Genomic DNA, 15,688 nt, shown 5'->3' with positions numbered 1-15,688 from the left:
ATTCCTATTTGCTCTTTAATTTAAAGCTCGGAATTATTTTCCCTCCGTGCGGTGAAATTAAAATCCCTGAAAATTCCTCGCTACTCTGCCTGGCGAAGGAGCCTTCCTTCGTCCCCCTTTTTGGGAAGAAAGGTTCTCTAAAGTGAAAATACATCACGAATCCACTTCCCTGGGCGCCAGGAATGCATTTTAAACGCACGCCGAGGAGCTGCTAAGTAACCCGGGAGGGACCGTGACTTCTCGGGGAGCTCGGAAAACGCCCGATTCCCCGGCCCCGCCGCCGCCCTATTTTTCCCGCAGTCCAGCCTTGAAGCGAGCCCGGCCGGAGCGGAGCCCGGAGCAGCCCGGACCGACCCCGCCGTTCATCCGAAAGTGCCGGCCCCCCTCTCCGCCGCCGAAACCCGCAACGAGAGCAAATCCCGGCCAGCGGCGGGGCAAATCGTCAGCTCGCACACACGGACGGTTGCGGGAAGCCCTCGCCCCGCGGGGCCGCGGAAATCGAAAGGGTCGGAGCCGGGAGCTGGCAGGAGCCGGGGCAAAGTCTCGTCCTCCGAGGGGCGGCTCGGGCAGTGCCCCTGCGGGCTCTGCTCGGGGCTCGCTCGCAGCCCGGGCCCGGGCCCGGCCCCGGCCCCGCGCCTTCCGCAGGGGTGCCGCTGCCCGGTGTCGCCCCCCGGGCGGTGCGGAACGGAGGCTGGCGGTGCGGGGATGGAGCCGCAGGAGGAGCGGGGCGGGGGGAGAGGAACGGCCGGGGAAGGAGGGATGGAGGGATGAGGAGGGCAGAGCGGCGGAAGGAGCCGGGCTCCAGTACTCACGGTGCATTGCTGAGAAGGGGTCTGCCTTGCAGTGCATATCCATGGGGAGGCAAAGGAAGGGGAAGAAATCGGCTGAAGCCGCCGTGTCGCCTCTAAAACTCAACTTCAAGACTTAGGGGAGAAAAAAAATAAGAGGGGAAGAAAAAAAAAAAAAAAGAAACAAACCAAAACAAATTAAAAAAAAAAAGGAAGCAAACCAAAAAGGACACTGAGGGAGAGGAGAGAGGGAGCGGCGGGGCGCGCTGCCCCCCTGCCCGGGGAGCGGGGAGCGAAGAACTTTCCGGGCCGGGAGGGCTGCGCCGGGGGCCGGGGCGGCCGAGTCAGCAGAGTCCGAGGGAGCGGGGGGCTGGCGGCGCCGGGGGGCAGGCGGCTGTCATGGCTGGGGGGGCCGGAGCATCCCCGGCGGCGGGGAGGGGTGCCGGGGCGAGGCGGCCGAAGGCGCGGGAGGACGCGGCTCTCCCTCCTCCTCCTCCTCCTCCTCTTCCTCCTCCTCCTCTTCCTCCTCGGGTCCGGGGCTAGCCGATGGAAGTTCAAAGCGGAGTAGCAATCCCCGGGAAAGCCGCGAGCGGCGGCGGCCGGCGCGCCCCCTCGTCTCGGCCGGGCGGAGGATCCGGGGCGCCCGGCGGACTTTTCGCCCGAGGTGGGAAGTGCTTGCGAGGAGCCGGGGCCGGAGACTGGAGCCTCCTCTCCCGGTGTGTGTCTCTCTAAAAGCCGCAGCGCCCTCAGCCCCCCGCCCGCCTCCCCGGAGATGGATGACTTGTCAGACAAAGGCAATAGATTCCGACACTCTCTGATTCGCCAGCGCGCCGAGCCGAGCGCGGCGAGGAGGGCCGGGCCGCCGCTCCGGCGCGGGGGGGGCCGCCGCCGCCTCCGGGACGAGGGCGGCGGGGGCGGCCCGGCCGGCGCCGGAGGGCCCGGGAGGACGCGGAGCGGGCGGCGGGGCACGGCCGGCAGCAGGCAGCGGGATGCTCCCGGCCCGGCCGGGGAGGGTCCCGGCGCCTCCCGCCGCTCGGAGCTGCCGGCTGCCCGCTCCGCTCCGCCGGGGACTTGGCTCGGGCTGAGGCGGAGCGGGGGGAGCGGGTGCGCATCGGGGCTGCCCTGGGGAGAGGCTTGGGCGGTGGGGAAAGAGGGGAGGGAAGGGAGAAGGGGAGAGGGAAGGAACGGAGGGAGAGGAGAAGAGGAGGAAGAGAGAAGGAAGGGGAGAAGGAGAGAAAGGAAGAAAGAAAGGAGGGAAAGGGAAAGACAGAAAGAAAGACAAAGAAAAGGAAGGAAGAAAGACAAGGAAAGAAGAAGGACAGAAGAAAGAAGGAAAGAAAGAGAAAGAAAGAGAACGGAAAGAGAGAAAAAAAACGAAAAAGACAAATAGAGAAAGGAAGAAAGGAAAGGAAAGAAAAGGAAGGAAGGAAGGAAGGAAGGAAGGAAGGAAGGAAGGAAGAAAAAGAAAGAAAGAGAAAGAAAGAAAGAAAGAAAGAAAGAAAGAAAGAAAGAAAGAAAGAAAAGAAGTAAACAAGGAAAAAGAAGGAAACAAGGAAAGAGAAAAGAAGGAAAGACCTTCTTGCATATATTTGAACCAATAGATTGGGCCCATTTCAGTTGTTGCAAAGTTTCCTCGTGTGCGTTTGGGAAAATAAAAGCAAATACAACCTCCCAGCCTCCACGTCTGATTTTTTTTTCTTTTCTTTCCTTTTTTTTTTTTTATGGTAGAGAATCTAAGAATTATTTCACTAGCCGGTCTACAGCGAAAAAAGACGTGCCTTTGACCCAGCAAGCAACAGAGAGCAAGGAGGAAACGCCTTCTTAGGCTGATAACCAGAGTTGAAAAGGGAAGGTAGCAATTGCTGTGGGCTGAATTCTGTTTTTCAGGCTGCGACTTTATCATCACCCGAAACACACTTTCTTCTTCTCTTTTCCTCCTTCCTCCTTCCCCATCCCTCCGCTCATCTGCCACGAAACAGTCCCTTTGTTTTCTAAACGGTTTAAGTAAGGAATCTCCGAGAGATCTTTATGAAATATTTTCCACTGTCTCATAAATCATTTTGGCACTTCAGCTGATGTTTTATCTTTCTCTCTCCCCCCACTCCCGTCTCTCTTTCCCTCGCGTGAAAAAAAAAAAAAAAAAAAAAAAAGCTGATTTTTGGGAAAAAAAAATAAAATAAATGTTTGACAGTGGCTGCGGTTACCCGTGCGGGAGGCAGCGGTCTCCTCCCTGCCCCGCGCTGCGCTGCGGGGGTACGCGGCGGGGCCGCACGGACCCAGGCGCGGGACCGGGAGCGGGACCGAGCCGGTCGGGGCCGGGAGAGCCCCCCGGGGACGGACACCGGCACCGGCACGGGTACGGGAACGGGAACGGGGCCGCCGACCCGAGGGCGGCGCAGCGGCGGTGAGGTGCCGGGCACCGGCTCGGGGAGCGGCCGCCGGGAGCCCCGCACGGCCCGGGGGTGCCGCTGCCCGCCCGGCCCGGCCAGGCCCGGCCCTGCCCGCCGCCTTTCCCCGCCGCCGGCCCGGGCCCTCCCCCCCCCTTCCCTTCCCGTCCCGTCCCTTCCCCTCCCCTGCCGCCCCCCCGGCCCCGGTGGCGGAGGGCAGGGCCGGGCCGGGCCGGGCGCAGGTGCGGGGCAGAGCCGCTCGGCGCCGCCGCCTGCAGATGGCGCCCGCCGGTCGCTTGGCGGCCCCGCGGAAACTTCGGCGGCGGCGGCGCGGGGCCGGCCCCGAGCCCGCACCTGCCGGCCGGCCGCGGGCACGGAGGGGCTGCCCGGCTCCCCGGCGGGGTGCCCCTTCCCTCCTCCTCCGCCCGCACCGGGTCGCTTCTCCCCGGCCGCCGGCTGCCCCCCGGGGGACTTCCCGGTGCTCCCCGGGCGGTCACCGCCACCCTCGGGAGCTGGCCCCGGCCTCCCGGGGCCTCCCCGCCTTTCCCGGGGGGAACGGCCCTGTGATGGGACGGGGGGGCAGGCCGGCGGCTCGGGAACTTCTTCCCGAGGACGTTTTTTTTGCCGCCGCCTTATCGCTCCCTATCGCCGTCTCGGTGAGGGTGAAAGCGGGAGTGAGAGACTCGAGGAGAAACGCACAACGGGAGCGCGGGGCCGAGCGCGGCTGGGGTGCCACGGTGCGGAGAGAGCCGGGGTACGCGGGGCCGGCCGCGAGCTGGGCAAGTGGGGAGCGTTTCTCGTGGAGGGGAGGAAGAAGAGACAAGGAGAAGAGAAGAGAAGAGAAGAGAAGAGAAGAGAAGAGAAGAGAAGAGAAGAGAAGAGAAGAGAAGAGAAGAGAAGAGAAGAGAAGAGAAGAGAAGAGAAGAGAGAAGAGGAGAGGAGAGGAGAGGAGAAGAGAGAAGAGAAGAGAAGAGAAGAGAAGAGAAGAGAGAAGGAAAAGAAAAGAAAAGAAAAGAAAAGAAAAGAAAAGAAAAGAAAAGAAAAGAAAAGAAAAGAAAAGAAAAAAGAAAAGAAAAGAGAAGAAAAGAAAAGAGAAGAAAAGAAAAGAGAAGAAAAGGAAATATAAGGGAAAATCCCCCCGCTTGCTGCCCTCTTCCCCCACCACAGGACCACCCGGTGCCCCTTCCCAGCCGGCAGCACCGCTCTGTCACCACCCGACCCCACCGGGCAGCCCCTGCCCGCCCCGGCCCCGCCGCCAGGCCCAGGCCCGCGCCTCGGCCCAGGGCAGCTCCTGGAGCCGGTCCCTTTCAGCAGCACTGCCTGCTTCCCTCCCGCCCCACTTTCAGGGAGCCTTTCTGCCTCTGCTTTTTTTCTTTTTCTTCTCTTCTCTTCTCTTCTCTTCTCTTCTCTTCTCTTCTCTTCTCTTCTCTTCTCTTCTCTTCTCTTCTCTTCTCTTCTCTTCTCTTCTCTTCTCTTCTCTTTTCTTTTCTCTTTCTTCTTTTCTTTTACTCTTCTCTTCTTTTTTCTTCTTTTCTCTTCTCCTTTTTTATTTTCTCTTTTCCTTTTCTTTGCTTCTCTCTCTTTTCCTCTTTCTCAAAGAGGATCTGAGGCTCTCCCCCTTCGCTAACCCAGCCCCCCCAAGCTACAAACATTTACACTTCAAAAGAGGCGCCCGCCTCTCTGCGGAAATTTCAAGAAAAATAAACTTTTGGGGGGAGTCTCGGCGATAGCTATCTTTCGGTCTGCTTCGTTAGCCGGCTCGCTCCCGCTGACGAAGCCCAAATCTTCCCCGTGCCTTCTCTCCCCCAGCCCGGCCTCCAGCTCGCATCACCCAAGGCCTCCAGCCCTCCGAAGCGTTTTTAATCCTCCTTCCCTGCTCGGCCTCCACCCGGGGAAGGGAGCCCGGCATCACAAGACGGGGCGAGGAATTTAGGGGCGAAATTCGGGCCCGCTGAGAAACTGCTGGGGCTGCACCGGGCGCTGGGCACCCGCGGCCCCATGCCACCGGCCCGGCGTGTGGCGGCGAGCAGGGCCGGCAGCTCCCCGGTTCCTGCGGCTGTAAAACCCCGAGGTGCTGCTAACTCACTCCGCGGCTCAACAATTCGCCTTTCTTCCCCCCCCCCGCCAACTATGCGAGCGATTTCAGCCTAAACACTGCTACTTGGAGGCGGTTTAGCTCCGCCGTGGTGCTCCCCGGCACTATATATAGGCGAGTTTAGAAGATAAATCTGCGCTCAGCATCCGTAGATGTGGTTCTGACCCGTGACAACTAATTTAGCCTCGCGTGGGAAAATCAGAGGCTAAATCCCTGGCTGTGAAAGATCAAAACGAAACAAAACAAACAGGGACGTGAGTTTTTTAAGGCCAGGGGGCTGCGAGGAGGGCGCTTTGCTGCACCCTTCCCGGCTGAGCCCCGGGGCCACCTCCCGGGGCCGCGGGCTGCGGGGCTCGGTGCCTGCGAGCACATCGCTGGGGGAGCCGGGAGGGGATGGGAGAAAAAGGGGGGGCCGGGCAGGGTCCTGCCGCTCCCCCCCCCGGCCACGCTCTGCAGGAGCCCCGAGGCTGCCCGCGGTGGCCCAGGTTAACAAATCAACGCCAAGTTGGGTTTTAAATGAACAATTAATAAGAAAGAGAGCGCGAAAAGAATAAAGGCCCCCCTCGCTTCCCCTCCCCCCGTGCCTGTGAGCCCCTCTCCCTCTCTCTCCCTCTAAGCACCTCTGGTCACGTTGGAGGATGAGTTTTTGGAGAGCTTCTGGTACAATATGGAGCACCACGGGCTGCAATTTCACACTCCACAGCACATTCCCCCTAAAGCTACTTTCTTTTTTTTTTCCCATCTAAGACCCCCTCATGTCTCCCCCTCTCTCTTTCTCTCGCTCTTTTGTGAGCCATGGGTGGGTTGCGTGTCTGGGGACGCCGGGGCCGAGGGGAGGCCAGCCGAGTGGCCGCGGCCAGCGGGGTGGGTGCGTGTGTGCGCCGGGGGGGCCGCGCTCCCCCCGCGCCGAGCCTGCTGCTGGCTTTTCCCTTCTCTGCATTTGTTTGCCCTGAATGGTAATAGCCCACGTGTGCTGCTCTTTATTCAGTCACCGACACTTTAACCTCTCCTCTTTACAAGAGAGCGTTTGCCACAAAAACGAGACAAGCCGGAGACCTTTTACAGCCTCATTGAGGGGAAAAAAAAAAAAAAAGGAAAAAAAAAAAGGGAAAAAAAAAAGGAAAGAAAGAGGGGAAAAAAATAAAGGCCGACAATGTGAAGAGACACTTCTGCAACAAAGCCGCCTCTTAGCGCACCGGGCCGGCCGGAGCCGGGGCGAGTCTCCGAGCCTCCCGGGCCGCGGCCATATGGGGCCGGGCCGGGCCGGGCTCCTTCCCGTCCCCCGCGGGCAGGTGGCGGGCAGCGGGACCCCGGGACCGGGCCCCGCTCCCCGGCCCCGCTCCGGTCCTGCCCCGGGCTGGCGGCGGGGAGGCGGCCTCGGCGGAACCGGCGTCGCCCCCAGGCCCGGTCTCGCCACTCTCCTTTCGTCCGCCGCCCGGTACATCCCGGTACGTCCCGGTACCGGGACCCCGCGGAGGAGCCGGGCCCGGGAGCGCGGCGGCGGCGGCGGCCTCGGCGAGGCCCAGCTGCCTCTTCCCTTTGCCCTGGGCTGCCGCTGGGCGGGAGGCGCGGAGCACCCCCCTCCTCCGCCGCCGCCTCCCCCACGCCACAGACGTCGGGTTTTTGTCCTCCTCTAATTTCTCCATAAAACTCCCGATGAGTGAATTAGACGCTTATTAAAGTCTCCTTTTAATCAGCAGTAATGGGAGACCCTCCCTCCCTCCCTCTGTCTGCCCGTCCAAGGTTAGTTTGCCTCCGGGCCATTTGCAAATGTTAGGATTTACAGTTATCACACGCAAAAACATTTATATAACCCCTAACTATAATACACCCATAAAAACGGGGAGGGAGCGAAAACTGCTGCGGATCAGCGAAAAACCCTATGGCTTGCCCATTAAAGTCCCCGGAAAGGGTAATTCCAGCAGTCAGAGGGGCCGAAGAGTGGTAATGACTGCCTGGGAGCCGCCTTTCCAAAACCGACCGCACAAAGAGACCTGCCGGCAGCGGGGCGGCCGCTGCGGGGCTCCGCGGGGCCGCCGGGGGAAGTTGGGAGCAGACTTCTCGCACATGCGTTACAGTGACAGATACTCCGCCAGAGTTTTTCCTTCCTTCTTTCTTTCTTTCTTTCTTTCTTTCTTTCTTTCTGTCTTTCTGTCTTTCTGTCTCTGTCTTTCTCTCTCACTTTCTATCTCTCTTTCACTTTCTTTCTCTTTTCCTTCCTTCCTTCCTTCCTTCCTTCCTTCCTTCCTTCCTTCCTTCCTTCCTTCCTTCCTTCCTTCCCTTTTCCCCTTCCCTTCCCTTCCCTTCCCTTCCCTTCCCTTCCCTTCCCTTCCCTTCCCTTCCCTTCCCTTCCCTTCCCTTCCCTTCCCTTCCCTTCCCTTCCCTTCCCTTCCCTTCCCTTCCCTTCCCTTCCCTTCCCTTCCCTTCCCTTCCCTTCCCTTCCCTTCCCTTCCCTTCCCTTCCCTTCCCTTCCCCTCTCCCTTCCCTCCCCTTCCCCTCTCCCTTCCCTCCATCTCCCTTTCCCTCTCCCTTTCCCTCTCCCTTTCCCTCTCCCTTTCCCTCTCCCTTTCCCTCTCCCTTCCCTTCCCGTTCCCTCCCGGCAGAGCCGAGCAGTGCCCGCACACCCCGCACCGAGTTGCCCCGCTCGCGTTGCCGCTGCGCTCCCCCAGCCCCGGCCGGCTCCTGCCTCTGCCCCCCGCTTCCCTGCGCGCCGGGGGCTCCCCCTGCCCGGGGCTGCGCCGGGAGCCGGTTTGGGGACGGCAGGCTCGTTGTCAGCACCAAACAAAGGCTGGAAACGCACCAACAAAGGGCTCGGGCGGCCCCCTCCCCCGCCGCGGTGCGGGAGCCGCAGGTGAGGGCCGGGGGCCGGGGGGCTTCGGCTGCCGGGTGGGCGCGGGGCTGCGGGAGCCAGCCGGTGGGGAGCCTCCCCCCTCGCTCCCCGGGAACGGCAGCGGGGCAGGCGGCAGCCGGGATCTGGGACCTCTCCCCGCCCGTCTCCGCTCCTTCCCTTCCCGTCACCGGGAGCCGCGGAAGCCCAAGTTCGGCGCCTAACGACAGGAGGGGCAGGAGGGGCGCTGCGCCGCTGCACCGGCCGCTGGCGGCCGCCGAGTCCGGCGGGATGGCGGGGACCGGGCTGCGGGGACCGGGCTGCGGGGACCGGGGGCTGGAACGCGCCGAGGAAGAGAAGGGGAGATTGAGAGAAGGACGGGGGGGTCTGAACTTAGCGAGGGGAGCTGGAGGGTGGAGGGGGCGGGGAGGGAGCGAGCCGCGGGTAGCCCCCGGCCCCCGGCTCCCCCGGCACCGGGCGGGCTGCGGCAGGGCCGGGCCGGGAGCGGGGGCGCGGGGAGCGGAGCGGAGCGGAGCGAGAAGGGGCGAGGGGCTACCGGGGTGCGGGGGGCTGTGCCGAGCCGTGCCGCGCTCCTGCCTCGTCCTCTCTCCTCTCCTCTCCTCTCCTCTCCTCTCCTCTCCTCTCCTCTCCTCTCCTCTCCTCTCCTCTCCTCTCCTCTCCTCTCCTCTCCTCTCCTCTCCTCTCCTCTCCTCTCCTCTCCTCTCCTCTCCTCTCCTCTCCTCTCCCTCTCTCCCTCTCTCCCTCTCTCCCTCTCTCCCTCTCTCCCTCTCTCCCTCTCTCCCTCTCTCCCTCTCTCCCTCTCCCTTCCCTCCTTCCTCTCCCCCCGACGTTTGCACACCCAACGGCACCAATCAATCCGACCCCGGCTCTGGGGTGCGTGTGCGTGTGCGTGAGTGTGTGCGTGTGCGTGAGCGCGTTTGTTGATCCCGACCTGCCGGACTTCAAAAATCTGCCGCCTCCGACTCCCTCCCAGCCTGTAAGTTCAGAATTACAACCTTCTACATCTATGCAAACTTTTGTTTAGCGGAGAATCCCTTTCTCTAGGAGAAAGAGAAATTGTCGCCATGTGACCAGCTAATTTCTGACACGCGGGGCTTTTCCCCTCCCCCGGCGTGGGGAAAAGTATCTCCCGTGGATCTCCTTGCACTGTGCACAACCCATAACTTTGGCAGTGTATATCCAGGGTTATTTCGGCAAGGCAGTTTTCCAGGGTTAGGGGAGGTGGTTGCATTCCGCTAAATGGATCCTTTGTGGTGAGTGCAGATTTATGCCCAGTTTTGATTTATAATTAAATTAGCTTCTAATTTGCAATATGTGTGTCTGTGTTTAAAATGTACCTAATCTGTGCAAGCGAGGACGGGGGCACTTTAAATGAAAATCTACCTTTCGCCTCAAGGGTTTCTTTATGAAGGGCCGGCCGGGAGGGCAGCGTTCAGCAGGAAAGCGGGGCTGTGATTTCCATTAGCAGCCGTCAATCAAGCCTGCTTTTCAATACATCAATTAATAAACCCGAGTGGGGCCGCGGGCTGCCCCCCCAGGGCACTCTTTCCGGCTGGATGGGGCAGCGCGAGGGGAAGGAGGGCGAACTCCGGCCCGGCCCGGCTCGGCCCGGCCCCCTCCCGCGGCCCCGGCCGGGCAGCGGAGCCGGGGGGCGCCGGCCGCGGGCTCTCGGCGAGCCCCCCGCCCCCGGCCCGGTGCCCCCCGGCGCAGGGGGTGCGCACCGAGCTGGGCCCGGACCCCCGCGATCGCCGCTTCGTGGTTAGGCGTCACGTAGGGAAGGGACCCCCCCTTTCCACACCCCCACACCGTCCCACCCCGGGCGATAAACGGCGGCGGCTCGTTCGCTTAGCCCCAAACGGAACGGCGTTTTTTCCCGGTTAAAAGAGGGGCCGGGACGGTGAGGAGCCCCCCCGGCCCGACAGCTCGGCCGCTCCCCGCCGCGGCTCAGCGGGCCAGGGGCGCACAGGGGCGCACAGGGGGCGCCGGGACCCCTCGGGGGGCAAAGGCGGGGACCCCGCGCCCGGCCCCCCGCTCTCGGCGGCCTCTCCTCTCCGGGGGGGGCCGCTCCTGCCGCCGGGCCCTTCCCTCGGGGAGGGGGAGAAGCCCGTAGGGAAAGCCGGGGCTGGGGGCTCGCCTCCCCCTGCAGCCCCCGCACGGCGCTGCGCGGAGCCAGCGGCTGGGCTGCCTTTCCTGCCATCCCGGCCGGTGTCAAATAAAAAAAAATAAATAAAAAAAAAAAGAGGGGAGCGAGCAGCCGCACGCTGCTCCGTGGCCATCATCACCGTAATAAAGCCTGCCCGTTTGATTTAAAAACAGCACGGCGGAGAAGGCGCCTGTCACCGGAGGCTGCCTGCCCGCCGGCCCCTCCGGCCGGCCCCGGCGCACGGCTCTGCCCGCAGGGGCTCAGCTTCGGGAGGGGAAGAAGCGGAAAGGAGAGAGGGAGATGGAAGGGAGAGTCTCCCAGGCAGCTTGATCCCATTAGCTCCGTCCTTGGGTTGCATATTTATACGGTCTAGGAGGTGAACAGATGGACTATCAATTTAATTCCATCTTCAACACCATCAGAGATTGATTTTCTACTCGCTTTTAATTTTGCCATAATTAATTAGATCATTACAACTGTTTTCTATTGATCTCCCTATTTAAACCTCAGATGCAAAGGGACTTCGGCAGATCCTTTAAAAACACAGAAGGGAAAAGGAGCAGAGGGGGCTGCAAACTTTCTGAAGGTTTGTTTTTTTTTTTCAGTTTCGGCTCAGAAGATTTTCGGTGCGGAACAGCGAAAAAAAGCCGCTGTGGCCTTTTCTCCTACGAGGCCTTTTTTCGTTGCCTTTATATTTTTCCTGCACGTTTTGGTAAAACTGTGATATTTCTCTGAGATACCTAACAAATGCAATATATTTAATTGGTTCGATTATGAAAATACACGCTCGCACGTGTGTGTGTGTGTGTGTGTGTGTAGGGCCACACACGCGCACACGCTGCGTTGGCTGTGAACATTTACCGAGGTGCCGCGCAGACATTTGTCTGGGGGGATTCTACCGATCGGGGAGAGGTTTGGTTTCCTGACGGGCGGCTGCTTTTATTCGCCTCCTGCCCGCGTCTGTCCGTTCGTGCACCCGCAGCACTCCCTGCTCGGGGACTGTCTCGCCCCGCGATGACAAAAGGCGGAGGAGCCGCGGGCCCCGGCTCCAGACGTACGCCGGAGCCTTTCTTCCCGAGCCTCCCCTCCAAGCGAACGGTTCGCAGGCAGGGAGCGGCACGGGCTCTGTGCTGACAGTCGGCGACGCTTGCATTTCCAGCCTCCATTTGCCTTTCCGTCCTCACCCCCCCCCCCCCGCCAAGAATCCCTAAATCAGAAGCTCCGTTTCCGTGCGCCGTTCCAGAGAGCCAGACCGCCTGGTTGTGCTTTTAGCGCGCCGGGAGCGCAGGGGACAGGCAGCCTTCCCCCCCCCCCCCCCCCCCCCCGGCGGGGCTTGTTTGCAGCTTTGTTTGCAAATCATAAAATCCAAGACGGGCGGGGGGCCGGGGACCCGTCTGTCGGTTTGGGGGGCGCCAGGACCCCCGCCCCGCCTGGGGGCGATGCTGCCCCGACCCCGGCCCCGCAGGGACCGGCGGAGCAGCTTCGGGACCCCGCCGACCAAAGTTGCACGGAAAGAGGGGGGGGGGGACATGGGGAAGGGCGGGGGGGACAGTTAAAGCGATGGCCTCGACTTTTTGCAGTCGGGAGAAAAGTGCGGGGCCGGGAGCGCCGTGTGGGGGCTGGCCCGGTGCGGGGGGGCAGCTTCCCCCCCCCCCCCCCCCCAGTAAAGAAGGTGGAAAAGCAGCAGCCCCCTGACGGGGGGACCCCGCGGGGAAGGGGGCACTACGAAGTGAGACGGCAAGCGTAGGGGAACCTGGATGGGCAGGGAGCACGGGAGCAGAGGCTGCCTCCTGCCAAAGGAGGGAGTTGGGGGTGACGGTCTCATCCCTCCCTGCTGAATATTCAGCGCCCCCCCCGCCCCTTACCTGCTCTCCCTGAGCTCTGAGCCATGGCTCCCCTGCCTAATGGCCCGTCTCCCCGGGACGCTGCAAGCCAGGAGATCCGCCGCGGCCTTTTCTTCGCTTCTCTCCTCCCCGCTTGGGTGTCTTGCTTTCCCCCGCTGACTTTCGAGATCTAGGCGCAACCACCCAAAACTAAACGGTTTAGATAACAACACACACACACACACGCACACCAGAGCACCGCCACCACCACCACCAAAAAAAAAAAATAAAATAAAAAAATAGCCAGCCACAGGGAAAGACCCGCCGCTCTACTGAGCCGGGACAGGCTAAAAGGAGGGGAAAATAAATAACAATCAAAGCAAACGCAGCGCTGCTGCTTATAAAAGTGGCGGGGGACTCACCTGCTCCAGTGCGGCAGGGCTGTGCAGCCGGGGAGGAACGGGGACCGGGGGGGTCCGCGCGGGGGGGCAGCGCCCGGCCCCTGGTTCCGATCCCCCGTGCCCCCCTCCCACAAAGCGGCTACCTGTGGGGGAGCCTTGTTGCGGCAGCACGTTAATTTGTTGTCTTATTACCATGAAAATGTGCTCGGAGAGGGGCTGGCGGGGACAGGGGACAGGAGACGAGGCAGGACAGGGGAGGAACTTCCTGGGACTTGGGCAGGAGGCGGCGGGCTCGCCGCGGGGGCCGGGCGGCTCCGGGGGGGCCGGGAGGCTCCGGGGGGGTCGGGCGGCTCCGGGGGGTCCCGGGCAGCTCCCCAGGGGGGCCGGGGCCGGGGCCCCTCCGCTCGCTGGTGCTGCGGCGGGCGGCACTCGGGGGCTGCCCCGGCGAGCGCCCGGCGCTGGGCTCCGGGAGAGCGGCCGCCGTCTGTCCGTCCGTCCGTCCGTCCGTCCGCTCGGCCGCCCCGCGCTCCGCCGCCGCGTTTCGGTGCAGGCTTCTCGGTTGGGAAGAGAGAATAAAGGAAAGCGCACACGGCAGAGAAAATAAGAAAAATTCCCCGTGCTAAAGACATCACCGAGCGGATATTTTTCTTTCTCTTTTTCTCCCCCCCTCTTCCATCTCCCCATTGATTGAAAGTCTCGCTCAGCTCCAACAAGGAGTCCCAGGAAAAATGAACCATTCTGCTATCGATTCTTCATTAAAATTACATTTCTGCATTTGCTAAATTGGTTTTAAAAAGCTTCCCCTGTTATTATTGTCTTGTCAGAGCCGGCGGTGCTGGGCAAACAGTATTTAAAAGCTTGGGACCTCTCCAAGATGAGGCTGCTGGGGGGTTTGTGTGTGTGCGCGTGTGTTTCTTTTTCTAAAGTGCTTAGGAAAATGTGTACAACGCGGGCTGGCGAGGAGCACGCCACAGCCAAGTGGATCAGTGTTAAAATAAAGAAGGTGCGGGGAGCGCTTTCCTTCATAACACTTAAACCCCATCGATTGTCGCTTCGAGCAAAGAAAAAAAAAGTTCCATTTTCAATATTAAAACGGGGCGCCGAAAGCCGACAACGGCGGCAGCGGGTGTTTTTCTGCCACGCCGTCCCCAGCCCGGCTGGGCAGCAGGCGCCGGGGCTGCCCTGAGCGCATCCTCGCCCCGCTGCCGCTGCTGCTCTGAGCCGTGCTGCTGCCGCCGGGAGAGCTTTAAATAAGTCCGGCTAACCCCCACGCACAGCGGAGTGCTCGACCTGGCCCCAAGGAGCCCCACGGAATCCCCCCCCCCCCCCCCCCAAACTGCTGTGGGAAAAACCCAGGAGGGACTCCGGGAGATTTACTTTGAATTCTGCAAATTCTCTCTCGAAAGAGCAGGGAAGCAGAAATGTCTTCCTGATGTGTTTATCCCCTAATCAGTTCATTAGTTATAAACAACATGACATTAGAAGTTAGGAGGCAGTTGATATTAATTTTTATTTAACTAGTTGATGTTTAATCCGTCACGCCAGGCTGCTTAGAGAGAGCTGCCTGACACAAACCAGTTAGAACTTCATACACGGCGATGATTGTCCGGGCACCGGGACAAACAGCCGGCGGGGGGGCGGCCGGGGGCAGGGGGGGCGAGGGGGGGCGAGGGGGAGAGGGGCGAACCCGGGAGGGAGAGGAAAGCGGGACAGGAGGCTGCGAGGTGCCCCTCCCGGCATGGGGAGAGGGGGAGAAAGACGTGAAAATGCAAAGAGAGGGAGGAAAAAAAAATAAGGGGGGGCGGCGAAGTGCCTGCCGCAGGCTGAGCGGGGGGGCCGGCGGTCGGGGCAGCCCGGGGGTCCCCGGCCGGCCGGGGGCGGCGTGGGGCCGCGCAGAGCCGAGCGAGCCCTCGGCTTAATTCTAAGCCGCGCCGCTTAATTAGGACGGGGGGCAACACCAGCCCGCGGTGGGACCGGGCCAAAGGGGGCTGGGGCTTCTCCCGGCTCCCCGGGCCAGGGGGGCAACCTGGGGCGTCAGGGGGCGACCCTCGGGCAGAGAGCAAAAGCGCTGCTGCAGGTGAAGGGAGCCGGCGACCACGGACGGGAGAGCCGTGGGGTCTTTCACGGCCGTGGGGTCTTTCACGGCCGTGGGGTCGTTCACGGCCGTGGGGGTGTTCATGGCCGTGGGGCCGTTCGCAGCTCCCCGCCGCCGTGTGCCCAAGGCCGGGCTGGCACGCAGCCCCCAGCCCTCGGGGTGCCCCGTGTGGCCGCGCCCGCTCTGTGTCCACACGCGTGGATCCCCGCGCCTTGCCCACCGGCTCCGGGGGTGCAGCGAGGACGTGGGACCCCCCCCCCCCGCCGCCCGTCCCCTGCCTGTGCCCCCGAGGGGACCGCAGGCACCGTCCCGGGCCGCCCTCCCTCCTGCGCTCGTGTGGCCGGCCGGGCGCTCGTGGAGCCGGCGCCTTACAGCGGCAGGTGGATTCCCGCGGGTTTCGCAATTAAAACATTTCTCGGCGCACCAGGCAAGCCCTCGGTACCCGCTCCGTGCCTTTCTTCCCCGGCCGCCCGTTCCTCCGGGCGGCCGTCGCCGAGCGGCTGTGACTCCGGGGAGTGTTCCCGTCCGCCACCCATGTTTTAATATCAATTTCCATATTAATCAATCACCCCATCTATCTGCTGGACGAAGGAAATAGTTCGCATTCCGAAGAAAATTGCCTGCTTTCCTGCAGTTAATAGTTAACTCCGGAATAGAAAGTTCCCAGGGAAATGCGGAGGCAGAGCGGGAGCGGCTCACCCGGCTCCCAGCGAGCTTCGGCTCCGGCGTCCCCGCCCGCGGCCGTGCCGCGGGACCCCGAGACCCCAAAACCCCGAGATCCTAAGCCCCCCGAGACCCCCGAGACCCCCTAGATCCCTGATCCTGACTCAGCCCCGCTCCCCCCCACTTTAGGCAAAAAAAGGGGGCTGAGGGGGGGTGCGGGCAGGAGGGGGGCAGGCTCCTTCCCCGCAGGTGGGGACAAGAGTTCCCGCAACAGGTTTGGGGGGCTGGTGGCGAAGGGAAGCGCGCACTGCACTGCCTGGGTGCGTGGCTTGGGAGAATCGCGAGGAGACGGGGGCCGCTGCCTTTGTCCGGCGTCTCCCCGCCCTGGCTCGGAGGCAGGGTGCGCCCAGAGGGCCGGGGGGGGCTCAGAGGGGGGACCGGACCC

At 62.3% G+C, this 15,688-nt stretch overlaps 1 protein-coding gene across 3 annotated transcripts in view; it reads right to left on the bottom strand.

The window, feature by feature from the left end:
- The window catches only part of PAX2 (paired box 2), an 80,748-nt gene extending 79,833 nt beyond the window's left edge, over window positions 1-915 (bottom strand). For 2 of the 3 annotated variants that reach the window (XM_035538704.1, XM_035538711.1), the window contains exon 1: window positions 813-915. In XM_035538704.1, the coding sequence (XP_035394597.1) occupies window positions 813-855 (43 nt within the window). In that variant the 5' untranslated portion in view covers window positions 856-915. The remainder of the gene's footprint in view (window positions 1-812) is intronic. The other variant, XM_035538693.1, reaches the window with a different exon arrangement.
- Window positions 916-15,688: the final 14,773 nt, after the last annotated feature.

The sequence above is a fragment of the Cygnus atratus genome, chromosome 7 (genome assembly GCF_013377495.2).
Source record: "Cygnus atratus isolate AKBS03 ecotype Queensland, Australia chromosome 7, CAtr_DNAZoo_HiC_assembly, whole genome shotgun sequence".
Classification (NCBI taxonomy): domain Eukaryota; kingdom Metazoa; phylum Chordata; class Aves; order Anseriformes; family Anatidae; genus Cygnus; species Cygnus atratus.
The sequence above is the reverse complement of the archived record's forward strand: the minus strand, read 5'-3'. Positions and strand labels throughout refer to the sequence as shown.